At 60.3% G+C, this 16,585-nt stretch overlaps 1 protein-coding gene across 1 annotated transcript; it reads left to right on the top strand.

Annotated features, from left to right (window-relative positions):
• The first annotated feature begins 80 nt into the window (after positions 1-80).
• On the top strand, positions 81-16,406 carry ZNF653 (zinc finger protein 653). The gene is made up of 9 exons (XM_039250912.1): positions 81-379; positions 6,330-6,373; positions 8,054-8,269; positions 12,849-13,463; positions 13,623-13,794; positions 13,896-14,007; positions 15,051-15,165; positions 15,665-15,764; positions 15,985-16,406. The coding sequence occupies exons 1-9, from the start codon at positions 81-83 to the stop codon at positions 16,160-16,162; spliced, it is 1,851 nt and encodes a 616-aa protein (XP_039106843.1). The 3' UTR covers positions 16,163-16,406.
• Positions 16,407-16,585: the final 179 nt, after the last annotated feature.

The raw sequence follows: 16,585 nt of genomic DNA, 5'->3' as shown, positions 1-16,585 counted from the left end.
TTCCCGTCGGCGCGGAAGATGCGCGCCACTTCCGGCCGGGCTCCTAACAACGGGGGAGGTTGGTAACCAGGGAGGGGGGGATGGCGGAGCGGGCGCCGGAGCCCGAGGCGGAGGCGGAGGCTGAGGCGGGCGCAGGCGGGGAGGCGGCGGCCGAGGAGGGCGCGGCGGGCCGCAAGGCGCGGGGTCGCCCGCGGCTCACGGAGTCGGACCGAGCCCGGCGGCGGCTCGAGTCCCGGAAGAAGTACGACGTGCGGCGTGTGTACCTGGGCGAGGCGCACGGGCCCTGGGTGGACCTGCGGCGCCGCAGCGGCTGGAGCGACGCCAAGCTCGCAGCCTATCTCATCTCGCTGGAGCGCGGCCAGCGTAGCGGCCGCCACGGGTGAGGGGGCCCGGTCCCAGGGAGGGAGGGAGCGAGCGAGCGAGGGAGGAGACGCCCCCATTCCCCGCCGAGCGTGGGCCCGCCCCCTGTGTCCACGGCCCCGCCCACGGCACCTGTGAGCCCCGCCCAGTGGCCGGGCTGCCGGCCGGGGGTCTCCTACCGCCGGTCCTGGGACGCTCCTGGCTCGCGGCCCCGCCTCCCGTCTTTCCGACTGCCCAATCCTGGGATGCGCCGAGCCTCTCGACCCGCCTCCTGGCGCTTGGCCCCGCCCTTTAGGTTTCTGGCTGTCCAATCCTAGTACAGACCCCACCTCCAAGCGGTCTAACTGCCCAGTCCCTGGAGGGACGTCCCCGCCTCCTGAGGCCTTCATGCCCTTTCTTCCCTGCTGGTCCTTGGGATGTCGCAAGCTTCATTCTCTAAAACCCCGAGGTTGTAGCCTGAGACCGTGACTAGACACCCTGGGCCGCCCAGCCCTGTCCCTTATGAGGTTCTGGCACTCCACTTGGGACTGCGTGTGGCCCCATTCCCACAACCTTCGACTCCAGACATGGGAAGACTCCTCACAATCTAGATCGCATTCTCCAAACCTCTTGGCTCCTGGGGAAGCACCTTAGCCCATAGAGACTCGGGGGAGAGGGAGTCCCAAGTGAGCCTCTCGGGTAGAGGGCAGAGGCCTTTGCGGAGTCTCAGTCTTGAGAGGAAGCAGCGTGGATGGGATTTTCCCCTTCCTGCTTTATACGTTGGTGTGACGATTGAATGAGTTAAAATACAGCAAGAGGCTTAGAACATGGTTGGTACATAGCGAGCACTCCGCATATTAGTTAAGAGGATATTTGTTCCCTGTCACAAGCAATGCCGCGACAGAATCCTTACTCTGCCCTGGTTTTTATTTGCACACACTGGCATGTTTCCCTAGGCGGGATTCTGAGGCTCAGGAATCAACCAGATCCTTCTGAATTGCATCCACGCCCTCCTCAGGCAGCAGGCTGGTTTCTCTGCCCAAGAGTGGGGTGGGAAATGCTGGGCATTTCAAAAACTCAAGCTAGTGTTGCGTCATTGCCATTTCCGATTCAGTTAGTTCAAGCCGGGTTGCAGACCTTGTATTTTTTCTGCAAACCTTCCAGGGAGACGTATGCAGGTGGAGTTGGGAACTACTGGCCAGAGGGAGACCCCTGGAGGTCCCTAAGCTGAAAGTGCTATTTGTAGAAGCTTGGTTTTGTGTGGTCATGCAGACTGGGGCCTGAACACTGAGATGGTCCAGGCAGTGCATGTGTAGTCGGGAAAATACAATAACCTGAGTGAGGGGTGTCCTGTGGGGAAGGGACATGACTAGAGATAAGGGGTCAGCTATTTCATCAGCTCAATTATTTGTAACTGTCTTATGCCTAGAAGGATTTCAGCTCAAGACTATGTAAAACTTGGACCAGAAGGCAGAAATGAGAATTGGGATGAAAAGAGAAAGGAAAAGGAGGGACACAGTGGGGCCAGGATCAGTGCTATTGGATTGAGCCCAAGTCACAGGGGACGTGACAAGGGCACTTTTGTGGCTTGTTAAGAGCCTGACCAGAGTTCAAAAGACATGAAGAAGTGGGAATGGAGAAGGGGCCATGAATTTGCCTCAGAGCTTCCTAGCGACCAGTGGGAAAAGGGAAACAATGGCCAATAGTGGAAACTCTAGTGTCATTCATCTGTTTAAGGGGTGTTTATTCAGTACCTACTGTGTGCCACACACTCGTCAAGGTGCTGACTGTGCAGCTATGAACAACACAAAAAAATCACTCCCTGTTGGAGCTGTCATTTAAAAAGTGTTTAATGTTTATTTGAGAAAGAGAGAGAGAGAGCACAGGGGAGGGGCAGAGAGAGAGGGAGACCCAGAATCTGAAGCAGGCTCCAGGCTCTGAGTGGTCAGCACAGAGCCTGACACGGGCCTCGAACTCAAGAGTTGTGAGATCATGACCTGAGCCAAAGTCAGACACTTACCTGACTAAGCCCCCCAGGCGCCCCCAGAGCTGCCATTTTAAAGGGCAGAGGGCATAGATTTGTCCACTCGGCAGAGGCTTGGCTACTACAGTTACTATATTTTTACTATTAATTCCTATTATTCTGAATTACATTACTATACTAAAAATACTAAATTATATTACTATAATTTGCTAACTTATGTAGCATGTGAGAGATTGATAGGGGCTACGGAGAAAACAAAAGTGGAATAGGGAGAAGAAGGTGTGCTGGAGGGTTAACTACGGTGTTAGGCTGGGGCGCAGTGAGGGGACAGCATTCGGGTAGGGACATGAATGAGCCAGGCCATGCAGATACCTGGGGGAAGAATGAGGAACGAGGAGTGGCCAGTGCAAAGGCCCTGAGGCAGGACCCCACCTGGTATGTAAGTGGGGCAGCGAGGAGGCCCATGTGGCTGGAGTGCTATGAGAGGATGAAACGTGGGGACAAGTAACGACAGGAAGGTGACGGGGCCTTGTGGCCTGCATGGAGAACCCTGGTTTTTCTGCTCAGTGAAGCAGGGGGCCTGATAGGATTTTCCGCTTTTGTGAAGTACTGAATTTTGGGCGAAGAGGTCACATACCTGGCTTATATTTTCACAGAAGCACTCCCTGGTGGGGGGGGGGGGCTGGCGGGAGGATTGGGTGGGGTGTGAGTTGAAACGAGGTCGGCTAAGCTTTGGTGGTCGTCACAGCTGGTGGTGGGCTCCAGGACGTTCACGTTCTCCCTCGCTTTGTGTGTGTTTGAATTTTTCCTTTCACATCATAAACTGTTAACGAGAAAATCAGAAGAATCCCACTGAATCAAAAGTCACTGAGGTGGGGCGCCTGGGTGGCTCAGTCAGTTAAGCGTCCGACTTCGGCTCAGGTCATGATCTCACGGTTCGTGGGTTCGAGCCCCACATCGGGCTCTGTGCTGACAGCCACCTCAGAGCCTGGCGCCTGTTTCAGATTCTGTACCTCTCTCTCTCTCTGACCCTCCCCTGCTCACGCTGTCTGTCTCTGTCTCTCTCAGAAATAAATAAAACATTAAAAATTAAAAAAAAAAAAAAGTCACTGAGGCAACTGCCTTGGTCCAGGTGAGTGGTGACAGGGCTGGGCCCGGCCGGGGTCGTGCAGAAGCAGAGAGAAGTAGTCGGAATTAGGGCCAACAAGGTTTGCCGGCGGGTGCGGAGACGAGAGGTGGCCCGGGCTTGGCCCTGAGCACCTGCAAAGTTGCAGGTGCCGTTAACTGAGAAAGGGCAGGTCAGGAGACAGTAGGAGAGCTCCCGTGTGACATGTCTGCGGGACCCCTAGATGGGGGGGGCGGGGGGGTCAGGAGAGGACCGGGCGGGAGATCTGGATTTGGGGCCCACGGAGCAGTGATGGCGTGGTGACAGGTTGCCCAGGGCGAGTGGGGAGACAGGCACACAGGTCTGAGCTCCGCTCTTGCTCCCTGCGCTCAGAGAAGTCAGGGACACGGGGGAGAAGCAGCAGCCTGGAGGCGGGTGGAGAATCCGGCCAGGTGGGGTCCTGGGGGTCCCCGGGAAGGATCTGCAGTCGGACACTGCTGGGCCGAGTGAGGTGGCCGGCCCCGGTGGCCGGAACGGGGTGGTTTGTGGCTTGGTGGAGAAAACGCTGAATGGAGGGGTTCAAGGGAGATGGAAGAGAAAACAGGAAGACTGTGCGTGCGTATAGACGGCTCAAAAGTGGGGAGCAGGGGAAGGGGCAGAAGTTGGCAGAGAAGGGGCCCAGGGTTATTTAAGTCCAGGCTAGAACGGATGGTGCATTTGCACACCGGGGGGATGAGGAGTCAAGGGTGAAAGCAAACAGCAGAGGAGAGCGAAGTAGAGCGACAGGGCACCGTCTGGGGGTTGGCGAAGCCCCAGCAACTGCTGTCCTCAAGGCAGGTGGCCTCTACAGGGCGTCATGCGGCGCTAGAATTCGGAGAAGCAGGGACGGTGGTCTGCGGGAGAAAGAACATAGTGTGGCCACATCTTATCCCCACAGTGACTCTGCGTGAGAGGCACTGCTCTTTTCCCCACTTCGCAGATGAGGACACTGAGGCTCAGAGGGGACAAGACCCGCTTGAGGTCACACAGCTTAGTCGGTAGCGGAGATGAGGCTTAAACTCAGATCTGACACCCCACCACTAGGTGGCCTTCCCAGCACCCTAGTCATGGCAAGGCTGTGAATGCGGGGGAGGGGGCCATGGGCACTTGGACTTGGGTTTGGGTGAGGCCCTGGGTGGCTGGCCTGCCCCCTTGGAAAGAAGGGGAGGGAAAGGGAGAGCCATGGGAAGGGATGAAGGCACCGGGAGGGGGCGAGGGGGAGCAGAGACAGGGCCAAGGGCAAAGCCTGGGGCAGAGGAGCCTGGGGGAGCTGTCCTCGCACCAGACGTGGGGTGTGGGGACTGAGAATTGTCATCAAGCTGGACAGGGGTCAGATGGGGCGGGTGGGGAAGCCGACAACAGACCTTGGGCCGGCCGTCGGGACATGTGTGGTGAGAGCATGGTCTGGGCCGTAGCAGGGAGCCTGGCACTCCAGGGCCGGACCCTGTGATAACGCTCATGGTCATGGTGATCATCGCTGCCGTTTGCTGGGTGGTTACTAAGTGCCAGGGGCCGCGCCAAGCCCTTTCAGTGCTCGTAACCTCATGCCAGTCCCACAAGAAGGTTACTGTTAGGATCCCATGCTACAGAGGGGGAAACTGAGGCATGGGGAGGCCAGGCTACTCAGGGTCTTAGGGCCTTTCGCTGCAGTGTAGAAAAGCAAGGCTGAGGAAGTAGCCAGGGTGCGGGGGGGCCGGGGGGGCAGACCCACAAGAGTGGTGTCAGGAAGGCAGAGGGAGGCCCCTAGTGGGTCCAGGAGAGATGGCGCCGAAGCACCCGCCCTCAGCACGTGTAGACCCAGTGCGGGGCCACAGCCAAGCGGCTTGTATGTGGTCAAGACCCCAGCTTGCAGTTCAGGTGGCCATCCTGGTGTGGGAGGCCTTGCAGGGTGCGGGCCACCACTGTTTGGGCCCGGCCTTGCCCAGGGCTCCCTGAGGCCATGGTCACTTGGGGGGCCCACATGCAGCAGGCAGTGAGGGTGGGGGGCAGGGTCCCTAGCAGTACCAGCCCTCCTGGCTCGATCTGACCATCTCCCCAGGGCTCTCAGCCCTGCCTGGGGTGGGGGTGGGGGGGCAGGATATGAGGCCGACTCCGCAAATGTTCTATTGCTGCGTGACAAACGACTGCAGACTTAGTGGCTTAAAATCACACAAATTGTGCCACGTTTCTGTGGGTCAGGAGTCCGGCGTATTTGAGCTGGATCCTCTGCTCAGGGTCTCACAAGGCTGAAATCAGGGTTTCAGCCAGCTGCGCCGTCATCTAGAGGCTCAACAAAGGAAGAGCGGCTTGCAGACACCCTCAGAGCCTTGGCCGAATTCATTCCCTCCTGCGTTGTACAGCTGAGGCCCCCACAGTCTTGGTGGCTGTGTCCCGGACTGCTCTCTGCTCCCAGAGGCCGTTCTCAGGTCCCGGCCCCTCCTAAGCCTCTCATATTCTCGGCGTCCAGTCTCTGCAGCAGGACTCTTTAAGGGCTCCCCTGATTAAGTCTGGCCCACCTTGGAACCCTTCCTCGTGATTTATTCCAAGTCATCCCCCTCAGGGGTGGTATCCCGTCATATTCTCAGGCCGCCCCACTCGGGCAGAGGATTGTGCAGGGCATGTGCGCTGGAGGTGAGAATCGTGGGGCCAGCTGAGAATTCCGCCTGCCACGCTGACTTTCTGTGCCCCTTTTCTGACTTCCCCGTTCCCTGGCCACGGGCCCCTGGGCAGGCAGCCTCACTCCTCTGAGCCTCATTTCCCCACACAGTGAAATGGGTGGTGACCTAAAGGTCCGAGGTGTCCGAGGAAGAGAGCATCCACGTGAAGACCCCCGGGAAACAGAACCGGCCCTGTGCTCACTCTCCCTGCCTCTCTCTCTTACAGGAAGCCTTGGGAGCAGGTCCCCAAAAAGCCAAAGCGGAAGAAAAGTAAGTAGGGCTGCAGCCAGCGGAGAGGGGAGGGGAATGAAGGGTGTTGGGAGTAAGTGGCTTTGTTGTGTGTCCCCTCACCCATTCTCAGGCGCCAGGGGACAGGGGCTTGTGCCAAACAGGACAGACCCAGCCCTGCCCCCACACAGCCCACAGTCTCATGGGAAGACGGTGTAGGCCCGGGGCCAGGGGTGGGGGGGGGCGTGGCAGGGAGGTAGGAGCATTGGGGGCCTAGAGGAGGGGCCTGGCACAGCCAGGCCTGGGAGGGGGGAGGGTGGGGGCAGGAAAGGTCCCAGAGGGGACAGGGACATGTGCTGTGCCCAGTGGGGTGCCCCCACCATCCCCATCTCACACATTAAAGGGCAATTCACTGCCCCATGCTGCGTGGCTGGAAAGCGGCTAGGCCAGGCCACAAGCCCATAGTCTCCTGAGCAGCCCCCTCAGCTCCTGCTCCGTCCCGCCTGGGGCAGGGGCATCCCCCAGGCAAGAGGGGACAGGGCAGGGGACAGCTTGTGCCAGGGCCTAAAGCGTGTGTCATGTGCCAGGCTGAGGACAGCCAGGCGTGAGCAGTCAGAGCACATCCCTCCTCCTCCTCAGCCGTGACCTCTGAACTCTGTCGGCATCTTCACCCCCTCCTCTCTGGCAACCCTCAAGAAATGGGGACTGTTATTCTCCCCTGACTCAGAGGGGCAGCTGAGGTTCAGAGAAGCCAAGTCACTTGCCTGGAGCCACCCAGCTACAATGTGGCAGTCAGGATTTGAATCCCACAGTCTGGCTCCACTGGGCCCACCTCCTGGGAGCATTTACTCATTCAGCGAACATTTGCTGAACACCTACTATGTGCCAGGCCAAATGTAGACACTGCAGATGCAAGAAGAACAACACAGTGTCCCTGCCCTCGGGGAGCTGACATTCTATCAGGGAAGGCCGAAACATGAAAACAGATAACCACAGATGGTATCTGGGTGCTACCTGGAGAAAAAGGGCAGCAAATGAGGTCAGCTAGAAGGAGTGGGGAAAGGGTGGCAGACTGAGGAAAAGACCTAAGAGGGGAAGGGCAAGGCGGTTATCTGGAAGAAGACGCAGTCTGTGCAAAGGCCCTGAGGCAGGACTATACACTGCTCGTTTAAGGAACAGAGAGGACACCATGAGGCTGGAATAAAGTGATCAAGGGGAAGGGCGAGAGGTGATGGGGCAGAACATTCAGGGTCTGGCGGGTCTGGGGAGGACTTTGGCTATTACCCCCGGCCAGGGGGAGCCCCTGTGGATCCTGGGCAGAGGAGGGGCATGGCCTGACTCAAGTGCTCGCAGCAGGTACCTTCTGTCCACTGCAGACGGAGTAGTCAAATGTGGAAGCAGGGAGACCAGGGCAGAGGGACCCTGCGGGGCCAGGCCAGAAACATTGATGAAGGTGATTGCGCACCTACCACGTGCCAGGTTTATGCGATTTCGCTTGTTCAGTGAGGACAGTCTGGCCCCTGCCTCTGTTATCACCCGAGTATGTGGCGCCTCCCAGAGCCCGCTTCTCCACCTGTAAGCTGGGGACAGGCCTGGATGGGGCCCAGGAAGGTGTCTCAGCCCCACCCCCGCCAGGAGCCACAAGGTTGGGGTGGTCTGGGCCCCTCAGAGGGCAAAGCGCCACTCCTGACCCCGGCCCCCACCCCACCCCTGCATGCGCAGGGAGGCGGCGCAACGTGAACTGCCTGAAGAACGTGGTGATCTGGTACGAGGACCACAGGCACCGCTGCCCGTACGAGCCACACCTGGCCGAGCTGGACCCCACCTTCGGCCTGTACACCACGGCCGTGTGGCAGTGCGAGGCCGGCCACCGCTACTTCCAAGACCTGCACTCGCCCCTGAAGCCGCTCAGTGACTCAGACCCCGACAGCGACAAAGGTGGGTCCGAGGGGCTGGGGTGGGCGCCTGGAAGCATCCCAGGGACCGGAAAGGCAGGGGCGCCGGCTTCGGAGTGGGAGCCCGGCCCCAGCATGCTGGGCGGCGCTCTTCTGTCCTTCTGGAGCTGAGAGGCGGCCCCCATCTTCCAGAGGGACTCGTGCGGGCGGCTGGGGTCAGGCAGGGCCCAGCTGGGGCTTGGGAGACCTGGCCCGGTGGCTGGAGGGAGGGGCGGGTGCTGGGTCTCAGCCTTGCGTGCTCTCCGGGCCTCCCCCTCCTCTGTGTTCTCTGGGCTTTTCTCTTTCTCTGTGCTGGGGTCCTGGGCACTCTCTCCCACCTTCTTGCCACCTCTCTGCCCGGTTCTCCTTCTCCCTCCCCATTCTCTGCGCGCGCGCTCTCTCTCTCTCTCTCTCTCGTTCCCCCCCGTGTTGCTCATCTTTTCTGTTACATCCTCTCCCTTCTGTTTCCTGCCTTTTCCCTGCCTCCCCCCAGTCTCTCCCTGTCTCCCCGACTCCTTTCCACCCCCATCTGTCCCCCCCCCCGCCCCCGCTGCTGCCCTGCCCTGCGTGGCGTCTCTCACTGTCCCTGCCCCTCTCCTGCCATTCCCTGTGGGTCACGTGTCCGGAGCTGACAGCGGGACGGGGAGGGACTCGGTTACCAAGGCCCAGTTGGCCCTGGTGGGTGGTGAGGAGCTGCCTGGCCGCCTCAGGGGCTCGGCCTCAGCCGTGAGCAGCAGCACGGGGCTCACCGCCAGGTGTCCTGCGGGGCCGGAGGGTGAGGTCAGTCACCAGGCCCGAGCCCGCGCTGGCAGGACGCTCGGAGCAGGTGGCGGCCCAGCTGGCCGAGGGGAAGCCGTGGGCGAGCGGTGTTCCGGGTGGGCGCCCCGGCCAACGGCTGGCCCGTGTGGCTCCTCCAGACCCGCGGCCGTCGTCTCCCACTGCGGGGCCCGCGTCACACCGCGCTCAGTCCTCCCTACAGCTCTTTGTTAGCCCCACGTGGCAGCTGAGGCCACCAAGGCCCTGGGATTAGTGTGATGGGGCCGCCGGGCCGGGGGTGGCACCCAGAGGGCCCCCCCCTTGGGCCCCCACACAACTCTGACACCGGTGGCTGCCAGGTCTGGCTCTCAGGAATGAGCGCGGGCAGCCTTGGCGGGGTCTGCCGTGGCTGTGGGGGAGGGGGGCGCGGGGAGGGAGGGGGCTGTGTCCCCCATCCCCGCCCTGTTCCTCCTGCAGGACGCTTATCGGCCCCCTGCCTGGGGCGACCCTGCCACTTCTCAGTAAGAGGACCTTCTGCCAGGACTTCGAGAAGCCAGGGGGTCCCCGGCCATTTCTGTGATGAAGGTCGTGAGCAGCAGGACAGAGGTCCAGGCTGGCCTTCACAGCTGGGCACCACAGCTGGGCACACACCCTGGCCGAGTCCCCAACTTACTGGGTGACTGCCCCTTGCTTTAGGGCGGGGCCGGGGAGCTCAGCTCACTCGGCAGACTACAGGGTGTTGCAAGGAGGGGCTACCCCCGTACCCCACCACTGTGAGTCGGGGACAGTCCTTGTGATAAGAATGATCAGACAAACATTGATAGGGTGCTTACTCTGAGCCTGGGACTGTCCTAGGCCCTTTACACTTATTTACTCATTAAATACCCCCAGACACCCCCAGGAGTAGGTGCCAAGTTATCCCCAGGCCCAGAGAGGTTACATAAGGCCCTGACAGTCACTCAGCTGCAGGGGTGGGCGCCAAGATCCCACCCCCGGAACCTGGCTCCAGAGCCCACATGCCCTGTATGATGCCCTGGGGGTGTAGGCCACGTGGTTCCCGGACCTGTGTAACTCCAGGCTCAGCTACTCACTTTCTCTCTCTCTCTCTCTCTCTCTCTCTCTTTTTAAATAATAAATGTTATTTTATTTTTTAAAAAATGTTAATGTTTTATTTATTTCTGAGAGAGAGAGAGAAACAGCGTGAGCAGAGGAGGGTCAGAGAGAGAGGGAGACACAGAATTTGAAGCAGGCTCCAGGCTCTGAGCTAGCTGTCAGCTCAGAGCCCGACGTGGGGCTCGACCCACGAACCGTGATATCATGACCTGAGCCGAAGTTGGACACTCAACCGACTGAGCCACCCAGGTGCCCCTCTCTCTCTCTTTTTAAGTTTATTTATTTTGAGAGAGACAGAGACAGCGTGAGTGGGGGAGGGGCCGTGAGAGAGGGAAATCGAGAGAATCTCAAGCAGGCTCTGTGCTGCCAGCACAGGAGCCCAATGTGGTGCTTGAACCCACGAAGCCGTGAGCTCATGACCTGAGCTGAAACCAAGAGTTGGATGCTTAACTGACTGAGCTGCCCAGACATCCAACAGTCAAAAGCTGTTGAATTTTTCTGTCCCCAGTCTCTCCCTGTGTGTGGGCTTTAGGATGAAATATCTGGATGAGATGTTGGTCTCCTTGGCCTTCATCACAGTGTCGGTCTGAGATTCATTCATCTCTACAAACATGCGCCTAGTGTGTGCTAGGTGGCCTCTGGGCACAGGGACCCCGGTGCTGGTGGAGCTTCCGGTCTAGAGGGGAAGCAGACAGTAAACAAGATAAACAATTAAAACTTTAGAGTACAATGGGGGCTCCTGGGTGGCTCAGTCGGTTAAGCATCTGACTTAGGCTCAAGTCATGATCTCACGGTTTGTGGGTTCGAGTCCCGTGTCAGAGTCCTGCTTCAGATTTTGTGTCTTCCTCTCTCTCTGCCTCTCCCTGGGTTGTACTCTCTCTCTCAAAAATAAATGTGAAAAAAAATTTTAATAAAAAAATAAAATCTAGAGTACAGTAGAAGGAAGTATTTTGGGGAAAAATAAAAGAGAGAAAAAATGCTATTTGAGACAAGGCGGTCAGAGGCCTCCCTGAATAAATACCATTTTCTTAAAGGATCTGATGGAGGTGGGGGAGGGGGAGCCCACGCAGGTGTCTGAGAGAAGAGTGTTCAGGCAGAGCAAACAGCAAATGCAAAGGCCCTGAGGCAGGAACCTGCCTAGGGTCCCTAAATACATGAATATCATGGCAGCAGGTTTTGCTGACAGACTAGAAGTGAGTGTGAGAGGAAGAGCGGTCAGGGGCAGCCCTAACGTTGTGGCCTGACCCCCGGGAAGGACAGAGCTGACATTCCCTGAGATGGGGATGTCTGGGCGGGGGGTTGGGCTTTTTCTGAGGGAAGAGTCAGAGCCCAGAATTGCTGAGTGGACTCCGAGATCCCTGCCCACTAGGGGGGGCAGCAGAACAGGCAGCGGGATGGCAGAGCCCCCGCCCCCATAGGAGGTCCAGGAGCATGGGGGGTCCACGGAGGCATCGGGGCATGGGTGGCGGCAGTATAATAAAAATAGATATTTGGTCTTTGTCCCCGGCTCCTGGCACAGAGCTCCTACAGCCCTTGAAATTGCCTGGGTGATGGGAATGTTCTTCATTATTCACGAGGAGCCCCTTTGGAACACACCTGAGTCTATGCTAATGAGGTGACTCAGGCAGGGTCCCCTAGAGGGCTGCAGGATGGGGGCAGGTCACCAGAAAGACCAAACACATGACTAGAGGGGGGACTCCCTCAGCCCCACCCCTGACACCCAGGGTGCAGACTGGGGCTGGAGACTGGGTTACAAACACTGTTGAGTGACAGGGTCCAGAGAGCTTGCGGGCTGTAAACACCTCAAGGTGCTAGGAGGGTGGCGTGTCCATGGAGGGCATGACAGCTCCTACCCCAGCAGCCCCCGCACCTCACCCCACGCTCCTCTTCCATCTGACTATTGCTGCGTCGCATCTTCTGTGATAAAACTGTAGTCGTCAGTTGGGGCGCTTGGGCGGCTCAGTCAGTTAAGCATCCAATTCATTTCGGCTCAGGTCATGATCTCATGGTAGTGAGATCGAGCCCCTCCTCGGGTTCTGCACTGAGCATGGAGCCTGCTCAAGATTCTCTCTCTCCCTCGTCCTCTGCTGCTGCCCTATTCATGCACACACACTCTTTCTTAAAAAACAAACAAAAACAAAAAACAAAAAAACTATAGTCAATAAGTAAAGCACTTTCCTGAGTTCTGAGTCGTTCTAGCAAATTGTCAAACCTGAAGAGGCCATCGTAGAAACCCACAGTTTATGGACAGAATTACAATGGCCTTTGACTTGCAGCCGGCAGCTGAAGTGGGGGCAGGCAGTCTTGTGGGTCCTGAACCCTAACCCCATGGGATCCGATACTCTCTCCAAGTAGTGTCAGAACTGCATCGAATTGTTGGACACCCAGCTGGTGTCAGAATGAGGGCAGTATTTAACACCATCAGGCTGCCTGCAACCCTGGGGTGAGTGGAGCACTGAACCTTCCAGGCCTATAGGAGCCAAAGAGGCTAAGCGGCAGCCACCAGGGAGGGGCCAGGAAACCAGAATTCTGATCTAGAGGCCAAGGGAGGAGTGTGTCTCTGAGGAGGAGAGGTGGGGGGAGGGGCTGAGAAATGACCAATGTTTGTGGCACCGAGGGGGTTACCGTGCCCAGCCCCTAGTAAGCACTCAACGTATGCCTCTGCTGCTGCCACTCTTGCTACCGTAACTGTCCCCTTTCCTCTGTTACCACAGTGGGCAATGGCCTGGCGGCCGGCAGCTCCGACTCTTCTAGCTCAGGCTCTGGTTCTGACTCTGAGGAGCCCCCCGAAGGCCCGCCGGCCAAGGTGGCGGCGGCAGCGGCGGCGGCAGTGACGCCCTCCAGCCCGGCAGGCAGCAGCGGGCTCATCACTCAGGAAGGCGTCCACATCCCCTTCGACGTCCACCACGTGGAGAGCCTGGCGGAGCAGGGCACCCCGCTCTGCCCCAACGCGGCAGGCAGTGGGCCCGAAGCCCTGGAGACGGTGGTGTGTGTGCCGGTGCCCGTGCAAGTGGGCCCGGGCCCCGGCACCCTCTTTGAGAACATGCCCCAGGAGGCGCTGGGCGAGGTGGTGGCCAGCTGCCCCATGCCAGGCATGGTGCCCGGCTCGCAGGTGATCATCATCGCAGGCCCCGGCTATGATGCCCTCACGGCCGAGGGCATCCACCTCAACGTGGCGGCAGGCAGCGGTGCCCCTGGTGGGGGCCTGGGTGACGAAGTGCCCTGTGCCATGATGGAGGGCGTAGCAGCCTACACCCAGACGGAGCCCGAGGGCAGCCAGCCCGGCACCACGGACCCTGCCGCCATGGCGGGCATCGAGACCAAGAAAGGTCTGGGGGCTGTGCCGGTCCGGTGCGGGGGGGGGCCTTCTGCGGTCTCTGGGAGGTGGGGGGGGGGCGTAGGGAGGAGTGGCCCCGGAGCCCACTCCTCAGCCACACAAGCCCACCACGGACACCCGCCCTGTGTCCACGCCACCCCCACCCCCGTAGAGAAGGAGGAGCTGTATGTGCTCAAGAAGGAAGAGAAGGAGGAGCCCGTGGCCCCAGAGCCGGCAGCGACGGTGCCTGAGAGCGCGGAGCCCGAAGCAGAGGCGGACGGGGAGGAGCTGGACGGCAGTGACATGTCGGCCATCATCTACGAGATCCCCAAGGAGCCCGAGAAGTGGGTGCCTGGGCAGCTGGGGGCCGGGACGAGGAGCAGCCGGCGGGCCCACAGCCTGCCTGGCGCGGGAGCCCTGATGCCATGGGCCCCTTCCCCTCCAGGAGGCGGCGGAGCAAGCGGACTCGGGTGATGGATGCCGACGGCTTGCTCGAGATGTTCCACTGCCCCTACGAGGGCTGCAGCCAGGTCTACGTGGCCCTCAGCAGCTTCCAGGTGAGGCTGCCCCCCGAGCTGCCCGAGCGGGGCCCACCTCTGCTTCCCGCTGCCTGTGGGCTGGCGTCTGGGCAGTGTGGCTCGTGGAGGGCCCCACTTGGCCCCGCCGGGTGCCACTGGCCCGCCTCCCACGCCCCCGCCTCTCCGCAGCTTCTCACCGACCCTGCCTCGGCCCCCGGGCCCCAGGCGTCATCTCGCTACCTTCCCTTCCTGCTCTCCAGGGACTTGCCCTGGCTTCTCAACCAGCCTCTCAACTCCTGCTCTTGCCCAGGCCACCTTCTCGGCTCAGGACGCCCCTCCACCAGGAAGCCCACCCTAGTCCCCCAGGGCAGGTGGGGCCTGTGAGCCCCAGATCACTGCACCAGCAGGACACGCCTGTAGTTTGTTCTCTGGAGCCTGGACGGGCTGCCCCAAGGGCAGAACCAGGATCTTGTCCCATTCCCACTGGTGGCAGGAGGCGGCACCAGTGGCCCTTTGAATTTGCCGAGTCTCATTTTCCTTAAGCGTGTATTGGGCACCTGCCAGGTGTCAGGCCTGGTGCCCAGCATTGGAGCTGCAGGGGTGCTGGTGAGGTAAAGAATAAAAGAACAAAGGAATGAATGACTCCAGGAGGGGTGGGGGGAGGGGCAGCATAGCTCCATGGCAAAGCCTGCTGTAAGACTCAGCCCCGGAATCCAGTCCCGGCCTCCCCCCACTGCCCAGCTGTGAGACACAGGACCAAACCCGAAGCCTCTGGTGCCTCACCCCCATCCGCAAACTGGGCAAAGGGCGGGGCCCCAGCATGCTGTTATGACAAGGCTGACTGATGTCCCAGCCCGGGCCCTGGCTATAGCAGGTGCCCCATAAAGCTACATGAATTACAGTTGTGCCCTGGGGCCCCTGCTCAGAGCTGGGAGTCCCTCCCAAGGGCAGGGGCACCCGTCTTCCTCCAGAGTCGCTGGCCCCAGCCTGCCTCCCAGCTCCCCGTATCTGTCCCCACCCTCGGGAGCCCTGGAGGTGGGTTCTCGGCACCCACAGCCCCATCCCACCCCTCTCGCCTGCAGAACCATGTCAATCTTGTGCATCGGAAGGGGAAGACCAAAGTGTGTCCACACCCGGGCTGCGGCAAGAAGTTCTATTTATCCAACCACCTGCGGCGGCACATGATCATCCATTCAGGTCAGGCCCACGGAGGGGCGGGCAGCACGGGACACAGGGTCCTGGGCCTCGGGTTTAGGGTGGGGGCAGGAGTCCCCAGGCACAGGACTGCCCCCCAGGGTGTGGGCTGCCGCCTGAGTGTTGCCCCTCCAGTGGGAGGGCATGGCTTCAGACTTTTCGAGAGGCGGGAGCTTCGGATTCGTATATGAAATCACCCCAAGGTTCAAATATTGGGGTCAAATTCAGACCCCCTCTGGCTTGACTGTTTGCCCTCCGTGCCTCCCAGGGAGTCCAGGTCATACCCCAGCTCTGCCTGTGGCTTTCCCCGGCAGCCTCTGAGCGTCACCCCGGTGCAGCTCATGAGCACCCTCGCTTTTATCGTCAGCGTTGGCTCCCAGAATCTGTGGGGTGTGGTTCACCTGCACCCCAACGTGGCGGGACCACACTCTACCCGGTTTCAGCAGCGCCCTGCAGCCCTCGCCCCCAACTGCGCTGTGCTCAGCCCTGCCCCCACCCCCAGGTGTTCGTGAATTCACCTGCGAGACTTGCGGCAAGTCCTTCAAGAGGAAGAACCACCTGGAGGTACACCGGCGCACGCACACCGGGGAGACGCCCCTGCAGTGAGTGACGGGCTTCCTGCCAGGGCGCTGGGAGGGAAGGGGGTCTGGGCCTGGACACGCAGAGGGCGGCCTCAGCCCTCGGGTTGCCTTGCCCAGTTCCACACGCGCTCGCATCCCTGATGGCGCCCCCCCTTTCTGGGGCCCGGATCAGTGCCCAGTAGCTTGGGCCCCACCCCAGTCTGACCCCTCCCGACCCGGTGTCGCTCACCGGCCCCGGCAGGTGCGAGATCTGTGGCTACCAGTGCCGACAGCGCGCATCGCTCAACTGGCACATGAAGAAGCACACGGCCGAGGTGCAATACAACTTCACGTGCGAGCGCTGCGGGAAGCGCTTCGAGAAGCTGGACAGCGTCAAGTTCCACACGCTCAAAAGCCACCCAGACCACAAGCCGGCCTGACCCATCCAACCACTGACCGCCCCTATTTATTCGTCCACTCGGACACCACGCCTGGGCTTGCTGGGGCCCGGACAGCCGCGGGGGGCCTCCCGGACCGCCGGCCGGAAGGAGGCGCCCCTGCCCCGCCCCGGGGCTGGGCCCCCCCAACCCCGCCCTATCTCTGGAGGTGGCGCCTGGGGTTGCACTGCCAGAACTGTGTCAAGAGAGCAGAGCGAGATTAAAGAGCGAGAAAGGAGATGCCCTTCCCCTAGGCCTGGATGATTTGGGGGGCTGGGCCCCTCTGTCTCCAACCTGGTCCCTTCCTGAGCAAGGCTAAGGCAGGCGGTGATGCCCCTTTCCTCTGAACCGCCTTGGCTCTCTGGGCCTGGCAACCCTGAACACTCCATCTCACGGGGTCAGGGGCGGGAGGTTTGGGAGCCCGGA

Source organism: Hyaena hyaena, unplaced genomic scaffold (assembly GCF_003009895.1).
Source record: "Hyaena hyaena isolate Hyena2069 unplaced genomic scaffold, ASM300989v1 scaffold_392, whole genome shotgun sequence".
Classification (NCBI taxonomy): Eukaryota; Metazoa; Chordata; class Mammalia; order Carnivora; family Hyaenidae; genus Hyaena; species Hyaena hyaena.
The sequence above is the reverse complement of the archived record's forward strand: the minus strand, read 5'-3'. Positions and strand labels throughout refer to the sequence as shown.

Bases quoted from the DNA above. Each gene is read 5' to 3' on its own strand.
- ZNF653 (XM_039250912.1), top strand. From the start codon at position 81: ATGGCGGAGCGGGCGCCGGAGCCCGAGGCGGAGGCGGAGGCTGAGGCG. The intron at 380-6,329 runs GTGAGGGGGCCC...TCTCTCTTACAG, and splicing joins CAGCGTAGCGGCCGCCACGG to GAAGCCTTGGGAGCAGGTCC. The intron at 15,765-15,984 runs GTGAGTGACGGG...CGGCCCCGGCAG, and splicing joins ACCGGGGAGACGCCCCTGCA to GTGCGAGATCTGTGGCTACC.